This window comes from Falco cherrug, chromosome 6, assembly GCF_023634085.1.
Source record: "Falco cherrug isolate bFalChe1 chromosome 6, bFalChe1.pri, whole genome shotgun sequence".
In the NCBI taxonomy this organism is placed as follows: Eukaryota; Metazoa; Chordata; class Aves; order Falconiformes; family Falconidae; genus Falco; species Falco cherrug.
Genome location: NC_073702.1, coordinates 73,151,077 through 73,165,263, shown reverse-complemented (window position 1 = coordinate 73,165,263; position 14,187 = coordinate 73,151,077). Strand labels below are relative to the sequence as shown.

The 14,187-nt window shown below is 49.7% G+C and overlaps 1 protein-coding gene across 2 annotated transcripts; it reads right to left on the bottom strand.

Annotated features, from left to right (window-relative positions):
- Positions 1-2,122: 2,122 nt before the first annotated feature.
- On the bottom strand, positions 2,123-13,644 carry CCDC25 (coiled-coil domain containing 25). Of its 2 annotated transcripts, XM_055713014.1 has the most exons (9): positions 13,488-13,643; positions 11,108-11,155; positions 10,311-10,350; positions 7,281-7,332; positions 6,714-6,789; positions 6,049-6,152; positions 4,724-4,926; positions 3,604-3,649; positions 2,123-2,249 (listed from the first exon to the last, which is right to left on the bottom strand). In XM_055713014.1, the coding sequence occupies exons 1-9, from the start codon at positions 13,510-13,512 to the stop codon at positions 2,220-2,222; spliced, it is 624 nt and encodes a 207-aa protein (XP_055568989.1). In that variant the 5' UTR covers positions 13,513-13,643; the 3' UTR covers positions 2,123-2,219. The 2 variants fall into 2 exon arrangements, with proteins under 2 accessions (XP_055568989.1, XP_055568990.1); XM_055713015.1 differs by lacking the exons at positions 2,123-2,249; positions 3,604-3,649 and having other exon boundaries at positions 4,805-4,943; positions 13,488-13,644.
- Positions 13,645-14,187: the final 543 nt, after the last annotated feature.

Here is a 14,187-nt window from a genome sequence, read left to right as displayed (position 1 = left end):
CCACCCTGGGCAGCCATGCACAGGGTGCCTGGGGACACAAGGCCCCATGGACACAGATGCACAGAGTGCTTGGGGGGGAGACAGTCCCATGGACATCAACGCACAGAGTGCTTGGGGACACGCAGCCCACATGCACAGGGTGTTTGGGGGACACACAGCCCCACGGACATCCATACACAGGGTGCTTGAGAACACAGAACCCATGCACAGGGTGCCTGGGGACACGCAGCCCACAGGCAGCCATGCAGGAGGTGTCTGGGGACACATGGCCCATAGCAGCCATGTACACGGGCCATCACTCATCGATAAAGGCCAGAGGACACTGGAGGCACTGGACAGGTGCTGCAGCCAAGCACAACAGTTTGCAGCTGCAGGGCTGCAGCCGCGGGTGGTGCCGATGGCAGCACAGCTCATGACCAGCCTCCAGGTCACCCGCCCCAGCCAACACCCCATCCCATGAAAGGGCCCATTGATAGCGGCAAGGAGGGAGACCCAGCGGTGTCAGGTATGCAGGGCGAGACAGGGTCCCCCCAGCTCCTCTCCCCTTGCCCTGCTCCACCAGAGCCGCCCGGACTCCCCGCGTTTCCCCTGCCTCTGCCAGGGGCAGCTGGGAGGGGGGAAAGAAAACGGTCGCTGCACTGTGCCTCAGCGTCCCTACCAGACCCGGGGTGGTTTACCCACACACACACCCCCCACCAGGCTCTGGGCCAGTCTGCACATCAGGTCCCTAAACAGGTGGGACACCAGGGAGAATTTGGAGTGGCACAAGCTGGAGACACTCCAGGTTCAGGTCAGCCCAAGCAGAGACAGGACATGGGCAGCAAGAGGATGCACAGCCCACCATCCTCTTCCTCCCAGCAAGGAAATGGGTTGACAAGGGCCTGAACCCCTCCTCACTGCCCCCAGCCCCAACCCCACACCCCCAGGGCCTTGTACTAGGGTAGTTTTCTTCTCCTGCAGTAATTCAGTATTCTCTGATGAGGCTGTCAAGACTTCAGTTCGTTAAGGTTCAATTTCCTTTTGCATATTTCCTCCCCAAAATCACCACCCCTGAACCAGCAGACATCCTTCCTTCACACTGGGGAGATGCAAAGCCAGAGGCGGGGGGGCCTTTTCCCCGACCTCCCGAGGCTGCAGGCGAGTTCGTGGCCTCCAGAGTCACACCCCAAACCCACCTTCCTAGACTTGTCCTGTCCCCCCTCAGCACAGCTGGGCTCCGCATGCCTCTGCTGCACTGAGACACCCCGCACACCCTCCCTGCTCTTCACCAAGGCACAAGCGCGCCAGCCGACTCCCACCTCGCAGCACGTTTTATCAGCATGGTATGAATTTAATTATGACATATATACAGGTGCTGCAAGGATCACCGCGGCCGTTTCATACAGATTTATCCAAGAAACCTTACAGAGTGCTCAGGGAAGAGCTCTGGTGTGGACAGGCGCAGCCGCTGTGCAAAACTCAACTCTTCATCACAAACTTCTCTCCTCAGAGGTTTCCAAGGAACAGCCCAGACACTGAGCAGAATTTAAAAGAAAATACACCTCGAGACTATTCTGACGCTGTGCTAAAGGCACATATCACAGCCTGTGGTCATGCACTTATGCAGGCTGCAACAGCCGAGCTCAGACTTCATCATCTGTAGCTCTGTATTTAATGAGCCACCAGATTTACAGCCAGCAAGGCTGGGGAGGTCTGCACAGCAGCTGTGAGCTTACCCAAATGTACACCCCCCAATTGCAGAGGGATCCCCCAGCTTTGCTGACCATTGCCAGCGTGAAGATGAGAGTTACGCAGTCAGCAGCCTCACATTCGTGCACATACCAGTGACACTGGGTTAGTGGCAACTGTTTCTGAGTCGCTCCACTGCCGGGGCAGCAGTGAGACCAGCACAAATTTGTTTTCCTTAAATCTCACTGTATTAAGAGCTACACCAACCCCTTCCCTAGAATAAATACCATTGTCTTTGTAGAACTGAAAGTCAATTCTGCTTCCTTCCACCCACATCCCCGAAAGAGATGTATGTGCAGACATATTGATCTTCTCCTTTCAGAAGTTGTCCATGGCACAGAGCTGGTTAGGCTGCCGGGAGAACCAACCAGGTTCTGAAGAAATGAAGTCAGAGTTCACTTTTTGCGGGTTTTTTTTGGCATTCTTAGCGATGGTGACACATTTAAGACATCCCAAACCACCTCATGATTGAGAAAGGAGAGAGACTTTATTTACATAAAGTCATCTGAATCGTTGCCATCCTGTGGGAAGAAAGACAAATCAGGATCATTGTGCATGCTAAAACGGAAAATGGTGAAATGGGGCATTCAGCAGGATTTCAGAATTGCTATTCTGGTTTCCTGCCACAGACACCATGAAGTCAGACCAGACAGATGCACAACAGCAGGTCTGGAGGGGGAACAGCCCCGAGTTGTGAAAGAGCAGTCACTATTTGTTGTCCCTGCAGTGCATCACTTCCCTGAAACTGCAGCCCATGTGCTGCAGCTGGGGAGGAACCAGAGAACAGGCTCTCCAGCAGCTTCATGGACCATCCCTGTATCACAACCTGAGCTTCTTTCCAACTCGGGAGAAGGAAAACAATCTGGCATCAGGTGAGGGTCAGGTACTGAGAGGAGACCCCCTGCACAGCATTTCCACTGTGCCCCTCCCTAGCCAGTGTCACTAATAGGGCACTGCCTGCTTCAGCACGTCAGGAGATGCTCCCACATCAACCCAGCTGGAGTTTCAAAGTGGATCTGCATGCCAAACAGGAGCAAAAAAGTCAGGAATTCTTGAAAACCACACACTCACCTAGGTGATTTGTCAGGGACTAGGATGTAAAAGTTGCATTTTAAACTGAGGGTCACTCAGAGGAGCTCAAAGATCTATTTGCCCAAGGTCCCACCAAGGAGGAAGCTGCAGACACGCCAGACCTCAGGCAAAGCGCAGGTGCATCCAGTGCACAGCTGGACCTGTTCCGAACTTCAGCCCCTAGCCCTCCTGTGATCCACCTTCTCACTTCCCTCAAGCTCCTCCCTGCTTTGGCTCCTTTTCCACGATCAGACTGCAGCTGTATTCTACTGCTCATCCTGGGCCAGCACCTGCTTGCTCTCTGCAAGCACATCCCTTCAAGCTTCCTCTTCCGCCCCTCAGCACCTATATCCATCCCTCCCCAAACTGTTCTCCTTACACTTCCAGTTTATTTCTGGCTAAAAATGAGCATTTTCCCCTGCCTCCCTTGAAGTACCAAGGTGGCATATGCAGGTCATGGTTGGCCACCATTAGGGACAACTCTTCTGCTCATGCACCAGGTGATGCTCAAGCAGCTCAAAAGGAGAGGCAAGCCTGGTGCTGCACTTAAAAACTCTACCTGCTCTTCCTCTGGAGTGGGAAGGGCACTGGAAGGACTTCACACACATTTCCAGCAGCACAGGCTCCTCCTGGCTGACGTACAAGCGACAGGGCCCTCTCAGAAAGCAGAGGAAAGTGGCAATGTCCTTCACCAAGAAGGGGTGACGGAGATGCGCTCTGTCAAGCAGGAGCTGTACCATCACAATCCCGCATTGAATTTCAGCTGACTCTGAAAGGCTTCTGTGGGCATCTACTGGCTCTTACCTGATTAGAGGACATGTTCTCAGCCTTCATTAATGATGAGTAACTCCTGGAAGGGAAATGACATTATTTTGCATTATATGTTTTCAAAACCCACCAACAGAGAGACGTTATGATAAAACAGGAACAAGTACCAGAAAAACAAATTTTCTTCCTTTCTGAACTCAGGCAGACTAGACAAGTATTTGCTTATCTCATATTCTTTGACTAATTAAAACAACCAGAGAAAGCCCAGGCGCTACGCAGCCTGCTTCCCCACAGCTTTGTTCAGGAACTACCAGCTAGATCACCCCAGGAGGCAGAAAATCCTTTACTTTGGGGGATGGCCAAGAGGCAGCTCTGGGGCACGGCTAAATAAGCAGGCAGAGCTCTTACTCTGAAGCACAGATGTGCCTGCTGGTGACTTCAGTTTATTGTGCTTCTCTAAGCCCTCTTTTCTGACCTCTACATGTGTTGAATCACTTGGGAAATCCAGGAGTTTTTAAAATTCCAGTTTCACCATCATTTACAGATAAACACGACTTACTAAAGCTTAAAAGTGAGCTTTTGGGGCCAGCCAGCGGATGCATCCAGTGCTGCACAGGGCCGTCAGTGCTGAGGAACAAGCTCACGCATGCTGCTGCGTGTTTGGTTGCCAGACGACAGAGAGGTCAATATGACATTTCAAAACACCATCCCCTCATTCTGTGTTTAAAGGAGCACGTGACTGAAGATTCACACGTGTTTCAGTTAACATCAGTGATGCAAGGGGAAGCTGAAGAACACTAGCGAAGGCTTGGTGCTTTCCAAGGCTTGCATGGACCTGGAAGCCATTGCTCCCATCCCAATGACAGAGAGCTTGCCCAATTTCACCCAAGTTAAGAACAGGTTTCAAAAGACACAGTCCTTTCTTTTTAACAATGGTTTAACATCCAGGTTTATTTTAAGAGAAATGAGGAAAATGCATTTATTCTAAAGACAAAGGAAATCACTGGGCCGTGCAGACGTCTATGCCAGAGCAGGTCAGCTGAACACTGAGTAACACCGGGCTGAGTATTGAACAGAAACTGCTGACCCATGACTCTCTCCGAGCACCGATGAAAACTGCGTAAGTTAGAAGTTGGCACTACAATTCATTACTTACCGAAGTTCTTCCAGCTCTTTCTTCTTCTTCATCTCTTCCTTTTCCTTCCGCTTCATCTCTTGGATTTGGGCTTTTTTCTCATTTCTTTCCTCTCTGTCCCGGGCTTCCTTCTCAGCAGCCAGGTCTGGGAAGCGCTCCACTTTTGTCTTCTCTAGCCGATTTAGGATCTCATTCACCTTCTTCTCCACTGTCAGCATTTTCACCTTTGGAGTGCAAAGAACTATGATCCTTATAAAAAAATACTTTTATTCTGGCACTTTCTCAACAGAAAGAAAACAACCTATTTCCACTGTACGCATGGCTGAATCCCACAAAAACAGATGCTAAGGAAAATCACTGCCACCGAGGGCTATTCAGCAGGTTGTGTAATGGCATAGAGAGGCCTACTCCCAACACTCAGAAGCACATTGCTAATAAGCATAAGCATTGCTAAGTACATAAGCATGACTAATTTCATTTCTTGGCACATGCCTCAACAAAGCAGCCAAGAGACAAGAACTTGTCTCTGCCAATTCCTGAAGAGGTGGCAGGAAGTCTCTGCAGATCATTTTGGGCAGAGAAGCTCACAGGCTGCTTCTTGACTGCAGGGTTTTTAGCATTTCTTGCCCTGGTCCAGAACTGTTTTCGTCAAGCAACTGCACCTCTAGAGAGCCTTCCCTCCCAGCAGCCAAACTGGTAACAAGAATTTAAGCATTAACATTATCGGCAGGTAACAGGTTAGGCTTGGAAATAGCTTAGTGTGCTGCCTTGATGCGATACCAAAGCTAAGCAGCTCTGCCTTTTAACAGGTTTAACAAATTCAGAAGCAGCAGCAGGGTGAGACAGCTCTCGGAGCAGAGACAGTAGAGCAAACACAGCAACAGACATCTCCAGGACCCGACACAGCCCTCCTTTGCACAGCAAGTCCAAGTCCTGAGCCCCTCCAGACGTGTGATTACACTACTGCCTGTGAGCTGATCCAAAGTGACTGCTCATATGCAGGCTCTTCAGCTGCAGTAAGAGATGATTTCCGTGGAGATAAATTCAAACAGATAGCACAGACCAACGTGCGACACCACTGTGCATCAGCAAACACTTGTCAGCTGCACCATGCTGCAGTCTGGAAACACACAGTGTACAGGCTACACTCTGCTACAGGCTGACACCCAACCACGGACCTTCAGGTAATGATCAGGCAAGTCGCTCCTGGTATCTCTCTTACACTTCTCAAGTGGACAGTTCCCTGGCTTTAGGGCAAATGCTGAAGACAATCCACCCAGCTCCTAACACAGAAAGGTTACAGTCTGCCACCAGGTCACTGTCACTGGCTCACAGCAAACACTTACATCCTTCTGCCTATGAAAGCCGATCTGCCCCACATCCATGTCTGCAGTCTTCTTCAGGTTAGTCCATGGTGTGTACACCACATTGACATTGTTCATCTTGCAACCTAGGAAGCAGGGGAGAAGGGAAACATTGCAATTCTTTACGTGCTGAAAGGTCTTAAAAGTCTTCTGTGCACATGGAAACACTGACAGTTATTCTTGTCACAAACATGACTAGCTAGGCAAGAAAGAAGAAAACTGAGAAGTCCTTCCAGCATTACAGTGAAACGGAAGAACACCACGACATCATTTTCTGCAGTAACATGAGCGCTGCAGCAGTGTTAATGAACTCCAGATGGAGATCGTCTTTGCCAGAAGAGCGATTACTATGGAAGGGGGCCCCAAGGTGGTGTTAGAGACTGCAAGCCCTCCTTGGCTCAGGCAGCAATATGGAGACACAAACAGGAATTTCAGAGATTTAAAATTCCTCCTTATAAAAGTGTAATGGGCAGCCCCAGCAGCTGCAAATGACATCTGCTTCACGTAAGACCCGCAGGCATAGGCTTAGCAGAAAGCACCACAGCAGAAACATCACAAATGTTTGATCCAAAAGAACACATGCTCGTGTGGACCAGAAACACTCGCCACAAACACCTCACACCGATCTCCCAGGAAACCAGTATTACCTTGAATGCTATTCGCCTTCACTAGATGGGCACAGTCTATCAAAACTTCTTTAGGAATGTCATCCACCGTCTGCCCCTGTGACAGAGCAAGGCAACGTGAGTGGCTGGAGGTGGGGGGCTGTAGGGGCTGATGAGCGCCTGAAAGCCAAGAAGCAGGGTGTAATGCTCCGCAAACATGGCCAGGACCTCTACACTCCACATTTCACATGTCTTTCGTGGCATTTGTAAGGAGAGGTTCGAAACGCCGCAAGTGATTTGCGCCTTGCTTTTCTCAAAGGCATTCTCCCTGTTTTAACAGGGTGATGGATCCTAGCCCCATGCCTGGTGTCAAGCCCAAAATCACTAGTTCTGTTGGACCATGTTAATCTTCCTGCTCCTCTCTGCGTTGTTTAGTAACAGAGGCTGTAAATTCAGCCTCCCCACACTGGTGGTTACCTGCACCCTTAGGGAGCCCTGGTTCACGTGAGCAAAGATGGTCTTGTGTATGGGGATCACTGCAGAATGGCCAGGTGCAGTTCTTTTGGGGGTGAATATTAAGGTTTTTAAATATAGGTGTCACAGAATTACCTTGTGTAACCGAAGGTACACGTGCGCGGAAGAGAGTTTATCCACATGAAACCTACAGAATAAAAAAAGCACGTTTAACAGAGGATTAAGAGATGGTGATTTGTTCTGAAAGACTTACTTCCTAGGATGTGACAAAACAGCCACTCCATGGACAACAAAACTATAGAATAGTTCACGATATACATGTTTAAAAGGAGGTAAGGGAGTCAGACACTGCCCTTTAAGAAACACCAGTCCTCTCAATGGGAGGACAAAAAAATAAAACCCCTTTCCCCCTCCTCTTCTTTCTTTTAAATGGCATACTGCATGCAGACAACACTCACATGATGAGCCTACACATGTGGTGTTTTGGTCTGTCTATTTATTATCAAGAGAAACAGCCAACTCATGAACTCCACAGCAGGCACTGCCCATTACACCACTTACATGACTGGTCTCAAGCTCACAGAGGAAAAAAAAATTAAAATAAAATCCCAGTTGCTCAGTAGAACGGTCCATGGAGTACAGCCTTCAGTTTCTGACAGCGGCAACAGGCAATGCTGCCTGGGTAGTGCACAGGATCTAGTGGGTTCAGCGAGTGCCAGTCCCAATAACAGGTGAACCCCAGCTCTGTGCTCACTTCATTCATTGCCTCCAAGGTTTCATAAGCCTCAATTTCCACCCCCCCAGCCCTCTCCTCACCAGACTGAAGAGTGCTCTCCATTTCTGTCCTCCTTACAGCACGGCTGTACAACTCCCTGATGGCTCCAGCTGCTCTTCACCAGATCTTTTCTAACTTGATTGTGTCTTTGCCGTGACCACCTATTTTTCAAGCCTCTGTCCCAATCAACACTCACCCCAACCCTGCAGACTTCAAGGACAGACAGGGAGGAACTGATCTCATGTCACCTCCCAGCCTTCCTTAACACTATTTTCTTTTAACATAACAGGACTTTTTCCTTTCTGCTGCAGGACAGAAAACCACCACCAAGCACCAACGCATGAACTCTTGCCTGTCCCTCCCGAGCTTCCTACTCCAATTCCACTGGACCCCTCTTAAACAGAAGTAAGTCTAAAAGGTGCCAGACACCATTAGGGTAACAACTCCCACACCTCCACAAAAGGACTGATGGTATTTTGTTGAGATGGCACTAGATTCCGAAAAAAACAGCATGGATGATGTCAGTGTGAGCTATAAGATACGAAAAAGATAGGGAAAGATGACTTTTATGGTTCAGGCAATTTGAGGACTCATCTCAAGGTCGCTCCTAAATAACAGTATAGGCATACTTTAAATTATGTAGCAATAGGACAAACATGAGACCGAAAGTGAATGTGATACTGGTACAACAGTTATTCTGCTGAATCACCATCCCTCCTGCTAGAAAAGAAAAAAACATTCCCTCGCCAGTTAGCTGCCTGCTGACAAAATGTCCCCTATGGAGCACGTTAGATACTACCTATTCAAGCTTCAGTTCTACCAAGACACTTCAGCTCATCCTGGCAAAGGCCCTCATGAGCAGTGAACAGCACTGCCACATGGTGATTCTTGTTACGAATTGTTAGCAGAGGGCAGCAACTGTGATACATTCTGGTCTGTGCAACAATGCCCGAAAGCAAGCCAACTCCTTCATAAACGTCTCACAAACCTTATCAGTCTAGAAACTTTACGGACTAATATAGCCAGCAAAGATGCCACCAACGGCTGCTAACAGGATAGGGAACTTCCCTTCTCTTGGATCTCTCTTCCAATGAGATCTTACAAGCCAAAAAGAACAACCCACACATGTCAGTGTGCTTCCTTCTGCCCACCTGGCCACTGCTCTAGCGGGTCTGCTTAGAGCACACATGGCTTTCACCCAGCAAGAATCAAAATCTCAAACTCTTCTGCTCCTGCTCACTGACTCCAACTCCTGAGACAGGTTGTTTTACATGCCAGGCCAGTACTTGCACACAGGGGTGACCAAAGCACCTCCCTTGTGACGAAAGGCTGCGGGAGCTGGGGCTGTTCAGCCTGGGCAGGAGAAGGCTGAGAGGGGACCTGAGCGATGCACACAGGTACCTTAAGGGCCAGTGTCAGGGGGCCGGGGCCGGGCTCTTGTCAGCGGTGCCCAGCGACAGGACAAGGGGCAACGGGCACAAACTGCAGCACAGGGAGCTCCGTGGGGAGAGCAGGAAAAACTTCTTTCCCTTGAGGGTGCCGGAGCACGGGGACAGGCTGCCCAGAGAGGCTGTGCAGTCTCCTTCTCTGGGGACGTCCAGAGCCCGCCTGGACACGATCCTGTGCAGCTGCTGTAGGGGAGCCTGCTTGAGCAGGGGGTGGGCTGGGTGGGCTCCAGGGGTCCCTGCCCAGCCCCACCGCCCTGTGGTGCTGTGATGTGAAGCACATACAGAGGAAAAGGCACTGGGAGACAACAGACAGTTTTCTCTAGGCACAGCACTTACTGTGCTCAAAAAACTCATAGCTCCACCCCCAGGCCCGGGCTGACTGCTCAGTGATTTCACATGGCTTGTGCCTCCACTCTCCCTGGTCTTTGATAGCTTTTTGGTTTTTCTCATTTTACTTGTTCATGCATGGAGATATTCAGGAGCTGCTACTCTTGTTTGACTCTGGGGGTGCTCTCTCTTACAAATACCAAGCTGCCCTTCCCATTAACTCTCCCCATTTCCTAAACGCAGTAAAAGCAAGCTAGCACCTCTATTCTGAAACACAAAGATCTATGTATGGAGTTACACAGGTTATTGCTACTCCAGCAGCTCCAGGCACAGATAAACCCCAAAAAGCTCTCCAAAAGGGCCAGCTCTTATGGTGAACAAAGAGGGGGGGGTTGAGGGGCAGATGCAGGGGAATGGATTCTGAATCAACGGAGTCCCAACAACTGCACCCAGGTCTGCTGCAATCCACCTTCACACTGGGGTTGCATTTAAACTGCTAAATGGCCCTGGAAAAAAAGAGACTCTACAGTGCCTGTGGAAGCCGGAGGGCTGTTACAATCGTTAACTCAGCTGCATAAGGAAAGGCAATTTTTTTCAGTGACTCTCAGTACCTACCAGATATCTTCAGGCCAGCCGTACTTTATTAGGTCTTCATCTGCAGGAATAAAAGCATCAATAAGTAAAGCCCAGGACCTCATCAACAACAAACTCAACTACCTGTCAAGCCGGAATCCTCCACTGTTGGTCAGCCACTGTGTGGTGACTGAACAGAAAGAGAAGAGGGCTTTAATGCTGCACCTGCCTGGTCCAGGTATGGTAGAAACAGGTATGCCACGAACACCTCCATCACTAAATTTTGCAATTTTAAAGTGAAAATATGTTTCTTCAAATATGCATCTAACAGGGGGAGACTTTCAGGGCAAGTCTTCAAAATAGCCACACTAACACTTTTCCCTTGGAGTGAGATGCCCAGTTTCACATCATCCACTGATGTAGAAAGAGGAGCCGCAGAAGAACTGTAACCTTCGCTGTGAGGGAGAGGACAGGCATGGGAAGCCTACAAAGTACGAATGCTCACTGGATAGGGGAAAAATACAGACTGAGCAGGGAAACAGAAGGCTGGTTTGCAAAAAGTTTTCAAACACAACCTGAAAAATATTTTTATCTGAACAGTTTTTGGTTTTCCGTTAGTTTTCACTTGTATTTGAAGGCAGTTACTCTGCCTAGAGCATTTACAAAATGTATTTATCCTAACTAAAAGTAACACAGTGGATTTCAGAGGGGTAAGTATGAACCACTTGCAAGGGTGGACAAGTTTCAAACAATATATCAAAGACATCCTTTCAAAATGACCTTAAAACCCCCAAAATCTAAATCTAAGCCATTAGGCATCGTTACATCAATGTACTTACTTTCATACTTATCTTTTCCCATGTAAATGGTGTAAACGGAAGGAACAACTGAGGGACAGAAAGAAGAAAACAAATCAAAAGAGGTTTGGAGAAACTGTGCAAGAAATCACAAACACACCAGTCTTGGTCACAGAAATCAGAATGAAAACTGCTTCATTCATCCATCCATCCCACTTCCCTCCTAGGGGCCAAAGGAAGATTCTTTTGAGCTTCCTCCACATTTTAGCCCGAATGCTTCAATGGGCTTTGGAAAGTGGCAGTGGCATTTCCACTGCTTTCCATGGAAGACTATCCAGCAAGGAGCAGCTTTCTGGGCAAAACACACTCAACATCCAGGTAGATCATATTGTATCTGTGTAACCGTATCACCTGTCCAATTAAACACACGTCTGAGATCCAGAAAGGCTGACATCGTATTTACAGTCTGGGATTAAGTCCCTGTGTGGCCCTGAGTGAAACAGCTCACCTGCCTGGCCCTCATTTCCCCAAAGTATCAGAAGCCCAACGTGAACCTCCCCCAGCTAGTCTGGAAGGATTAAAATTCACAAAACAATGGAAAGACCGAAGTTCCATAAACTTATTTGTCTCATCTGTGCCCTTCAAGGACACTTAAAACAAAGTCCTCCTCTCCTTTAGGGCTCATTCCATCATGCAGTAAAGACACTGCCAGTTCTGGGAAGCCAAATGAATGTCCTCTCAGCATCATAACCAAAGGTCAGCACAGCTGGGAGAGGGACACAGAGCAGTCAGGAAAGTCCTGCTGCAGAAACCACTGAGCAGCCTGCTTAAAAAAAAAATAAAATGCTCTGCTCTTGTATATGACAGCAGGGAAATCCCAATTACACAGCAATGCTACCTACCAGATTGTCACATTTCTAGCTTCTACAATTTTTAACAATTACCTTGTGTGAGAGCAAATGATGCGGCAAATAGCTACAAGCCTCAGCGCTGCGCTCAAATTTAGCTGTTCTTCCCCAGGACCTAGAGCAGCTGAGCACTTCAGCACAAAGAATTATTGCAAGCAGGTTTTCAGCAGACAGTTTCACACCCTAACAGCCAGTGGCTGAAACAACCTGTTGCAGCAACACAGATCTGTATTTTTCATATACCGTTGTGGAACAAACAGAATCCACAGCGGGATTTCTAAAGCAATAGTGCGCAAATTAAGGAGTAAGCGTAAGCAAATGAAATGCAGGTGACCAAATCTGCCTCCAAAAAAGCATCGTTTGAAAACATGGTGTCTAACCTCAAATTTTTAGTCACTAAAATAGTAAACATGCTTCACATGCTACAGCTCACAGTAAAATGACTTGGGTCCCAAGCTGCTTACTGACCCAGCTCTTTATGAGGGCATTTTTACTAGAAATCCAACATCACTACCACAAAGACCAGGCAACATTTTTCAATTTAGTAATGGAGTAAAACCAAATGGAAATTCAAAAATACGAAAGGATTATGGGCCTGTGGGAGTCAAAGGTTGGAAAAAATCCACCCTGGCCAAATAGGAGAGTCCAGAGGATGCAAGATCATCATGACTCCAGGCACTACCCATAAACATAACATTAAATGCTCAAAAATAAAGTTGCATTAGTGATGGTTCTGTGAAAATGAAGCCCATCCTGCCAAAACAGTGGGGGAACACTAACATAACCAAAACGGAGATTACTCAAAATCCGTATTCTTTTACGCACAGGCAGCCAAACACTCAAATCCTTCTCACTAAGGAACTTCATCTCTGGAACTGAGGAAAGCAACGCTATAAAATTGCAGCCTGCAGATACAATGGGGTAAAAACCATACTGAAACTTCCATTTCACCCAGTTACACACCGGTGAAATGACTGGGGGCAAACCAAAAAGGAGCATTCTTGTATGACCCTCTGTATCATTAGCCTGTACTGGATCAAACCACGGATCCCTGATGCTTCAGAATGGCTGACCTTTCCACAGGGGCAAGCAAAAGAGAACGGTCTACGTGAAAGGAAAAATAACGAGACAATTTATGTGTTATGCCTTTCCTCTGGCTTCGGACAGCAGGACGCTTGAGAGAGCTTTTCCGAAGTCACCTAGCAGCACCGCTGTTCATTCAGTGGGTTACTGCCCGCTGCTGAGAGCCCCTAGCCCCGGGGAGACCCCCAGCCCAGCTCCTGAAATCACGTTAAGCTGTAGCCGACTTTGGCCCAAAGCGGGTCCTTTGCGCTCAGCCCAGCCCAGAGGCCCGCCAAAAGGCACCGAACGGACTAACGGGGGTGCCCAGGGCCGGGAGCAGGTGCCGGTACCGGTGACGAACCGGGCAGGGCCGCGGCCCAGCGCACCCCTCCCAGCACCGGGACCCGGCCCGCCACATGCCCCCCCGCCCCGCTCTCCCCTGGCCCACTCACCGTTGGAGGTGAAGTAAAACACCATGTCGGCGGCTCCCCGGCCTGCCCGGCCCGCAGCTCCGCGCTGCTGCCACTGTCCCCCTCCAGCGGCGCCTGCGACCGGAGCGCGGAGGTGGGGAGGAGGCGAGCGGGCCGCAGAGCGCGTGCGCTCGGCGCAACGCGCATGCGCAGTACGATGGGAGCGCGCGCTCCTCCCCATACCCGTGAGCCGCCGCTCCGGGAGGTGAAGCCGGGGGGAGCACTGCGCATACACACTGCGCCCGGGAGGTGACGTCACAGCGACGCTTGCGCATGCGCCTTACGCCGCGGGCCCGCCTCTTCGCGCATGCGCAGCACTGGCTGCGGGGCGCGTGTGCGCATGCGCAACGCTCCTCCCGCGCTGTGGTTGGAGGGGGGAGCAGTGGGCGGGGGGTGGCTGCGAGCGCATTTTATGCTATTTTGTTAATTTTATTTTTTATATAAATTGTGCTCGCAGTGTGCCGGGGCGGCAACAGGAGGAGCTCATCGGGGGCTTCCATGGAGCTGCCGCCGCCGCCCTGTGGCCCCTCAGGCTGCTGCGGCCTCGCCGAGGAGGGTCGCCGCCGGCGATTACCGAGGCTCCGTATGGACGGCAAAGCGTCGGGAAGCGGTATCCCTCGCCGCAGAGGGAGCAAGGGGGTGCCACCCAGTGGAAGAAGAACCTCCCTTTGCTTTATGAATG

Bases quoted from the DNA above. Each gene is read 5' to 3' on its own strand.
- CCDC25 (XM_055713014.1), bottom strand. From the start codon at position 13,512: ATGGTGTTTTACTTCACCTCCAACG. The intron at 11,156-13,487 runs GTGAGTGGGCCA...TCTGTCCCTCAG, and splicing joins GTTTTACTTCACCTCCAACG to TTGTTCCTTCCGTTTACACC. The intron at 4,927-6,048 runs GTAAGTGTTTGC...TGCACTCCAAAG, and splicing joins GCTTTCATAGGCAGAAGGAT to GTGAAAATGCTGACAGTGGA.